Consider the following 2,500-nt stretch of genomic DNA (forward strand, 5'->3'; position numbering starts at 1 on the left):
CATCATGATTTTCTTCCATACCATTCAAGTCTTCATCGACTTTTTTAGAGACAGCCAAATAATTCTTAGCCGAACTAAGCATCGTAAATAGCATTCATATGGTGAGGTTCGAATACCTTCAAGCTAATTATATTTGAATAAGCCGCCACTATACTACGAAGATAGCCTCTAAATTCAAAAGAATGAGCTAGTTCGTGTCTCACCAACTCCTAACTGATGATAATTGGAAAAGTATTCTAGGTCTTTCGATCCCTTATAGAAAACATGAAAACTAGGCTAATTCTCCTTTCGAATTCAGTGCCGAGGAGCGATATCCCTCTTCAACGACCGCCATATTCGATCTACGTTTGAGCTTTGCATGATGGGAATACCGGGTTCCTTCAATTTCCGGTCCTTTCGGAAATGTTCGGAGTTCGGAATCAAAATGGTGGACCACTTGCTGATTAAGATTTAGGGCTGAAAATGCAAGAAGGCAATCTTGGTAGACAGAATAAACGAATGAGAAATGAGCGTTATAATACTCCAACAAAGCCGAAGCAGTTATCCGTGGCGTCTGCGAAACATAAGCCCAAGCAATTCGCGGCAAAAGATGACAAGTCGACTCGTGTCTCAGAAAAACAAGCTATTTTAAAAGAGCTCAATACTGAATTGATTATCAAGGGTGAGGGTATTGAACCTCAAAATCGAAAGACAAGAGAAAAACTGGAAATGACACAGGTACACAACTAGAAAAGAGCATTAATAGTTCCTTTTGATTTGGCGGGAAATTTAAATATCAGCGGAGCTCCGCGCGCGGAGCACCATGGATGCGCGGAGCAGCGCGGAGAACCATCGATGCCAATCTCGACCCCAGAGCTCTTCTCTCGACCCGAGGCTCTGGTGACGAGAATGCATCGATGCGAGAAATCTTGGTTATCGTACGTACGTGCGTACGCCCGTACGTCCATCCATCCATGTATGCCAATGTGACCAGTATCATGCTAGTTTACAGCATACATCTTTGATGTTGGACATCGATGTTTTGATCAATTGACATCTGTCAAAACAAGGTGTCTGCTGACCAGTATCACGTGACCATATCGTGGGGTCAAGCTTAGAGCTCATCGGGGAATTCATCGTTAAGTTGACCGCTGACAATATACTGGTTTTTCGATTGGATTGCAGGCTCAACCCAGGTTAACTCACCAAAACATAAGCGAGGCTTCATTTTTCGCGCACTTTCTGTGGCTCAACGCGGCTACACGGCCGTACTACATCAACTGTAGTTCTTACACAGTCAACGCTTTTCTTGTTCAGGTGGAAAACGGTTTGGAAGATGTATTCTGTATTTTTTGCTGGTTTCAATCCAGTTTGACATATCATGATATCTGTGGTCCACACTGGTGGCTACGCAGTTATTCACGTCAAGCATCGGAGAGATATAAACTTAAAATCTTTATTATTAATTTGCCTAGAGTTGCTTTTTTCTCTGTATTGCAATTTTTGGCATATCTTTAAAAGCTCTGATAAGGTTACGTGATGCCTGGAGCACCTATGTCTAGAACAGAAACAAAAGGAGAGCGAAAGAGAACGACAACGACAAACAAGAATACCAGTAATAACTCATACTTAGTGGAAGAATTTACTCCACAAATTCTTTCCTTGGGCACTAAACCGTTTGTTTATTTTTATGGATGCGTTATTTAAAGTGGATGCGTATTTTATCTGTACTCTTATGGACATAAAGAAAAAGTTGATTTGTTTGTTTGTTTTGCTCTAAAATGCGAGCGAACAAGTGTTTTTTTAATCCGTTTGCCCAACTGGTCAAAGTTTCGTTGTGCCTCGACAGTGACAAGAAAATTTTGCCCTTCTTATGTTATAAACACGTAATCGCTATGAGTTCTCGTAAAATTAGGGGAAAATTTCTCTAGCTTGTGTTTTCAGAAGTTTGTTTAAGGCACCTAAACGTTATTTAAGTGTTGGAGCGGATCTTTTTCTTGGTAGCATTGCAGTATTTTGCCGATTAGTCCAAGTCAACATGGCGTGTTTCAATGAAATACATCAAAATGTGGATGATTTCGTTTTCAGAGATAAATTGGAAGAAAGTACATCGGTAAAACTCTTCTTTGACCTTGACCTAAAATTTTTTTTTTATTGCTTCTTTAGCGTGATTCCTATTGGTCTTTCCGAAATTCAGCAGGGAACTGGGGCGAGTTTCAAGTTTTAACTGATCGATAAACTGACACTACCACATGAAAGATCATGTTGAGATTGGTCATTTGGCCAAGTATGGTGCTTTTAGGATGAACAGAGACCAAGTTATGGACCTTGAAACATGAGTTTTGAAGCAAGCAACCGTGGACAATTTTCCTGTCGGTGTACGTTGGATCAGTGGCTTGATCTGATCGGCGTTATTTCAAGTTGAGAAACTAAATATTTTAAGCAAGAGCCGATACAACGTAGATTTGATTTTAGTGGTGTACTATATTTCGGCTGGCCAAACCAGCCTTTTTCAGGTACA

General features: G+C 40.5%; 1 protein-coding gene and 1 pseudogene across 1 annotated transcript in view; one reads left to right on the plus strand and one right to left on the minus strand.

The window, feature by feature from the left end:
- The window catches only part of LOC138007228 (TBC1 domain family member 14-like), a 21,836-nt gene extending 21,476 nt beyond the window's left edge, over positions 1-360 (minus strand). Inside the window, exon 1 of the mRNA XM_068854021.1 lies at positions 1-360. This exon is cut by the window's left edge and continues 772 nt beyond it. Coding sequence (XP_068710122.1) covers positions 1-94 — 94 coding nt within the window. The 5' untranslated portion in view covers positions 95-360.
- The window catches only part of LOC138008657 (uncharacterized), a 482,701-nt pseudogene that overhangs the window by 456,032 nt on the left and 24,169 nt on the right, over positions 1-2,500 (plus strand).

This window comes from Montipora foliosa, chromosome 6, assembly GCF_036669935.1.
Source record: "Montipora foliosa isolate CH-2021 chromosome 6, ASM3666993v2, whole genome shotgun sequence".
Classification (NCBI taxonomy): Eukaryota; Metazoa; Cnidaria; class Anthozoa; order Scleractinia; family Acroporidae; genus Montipora; species Montipora foliosa.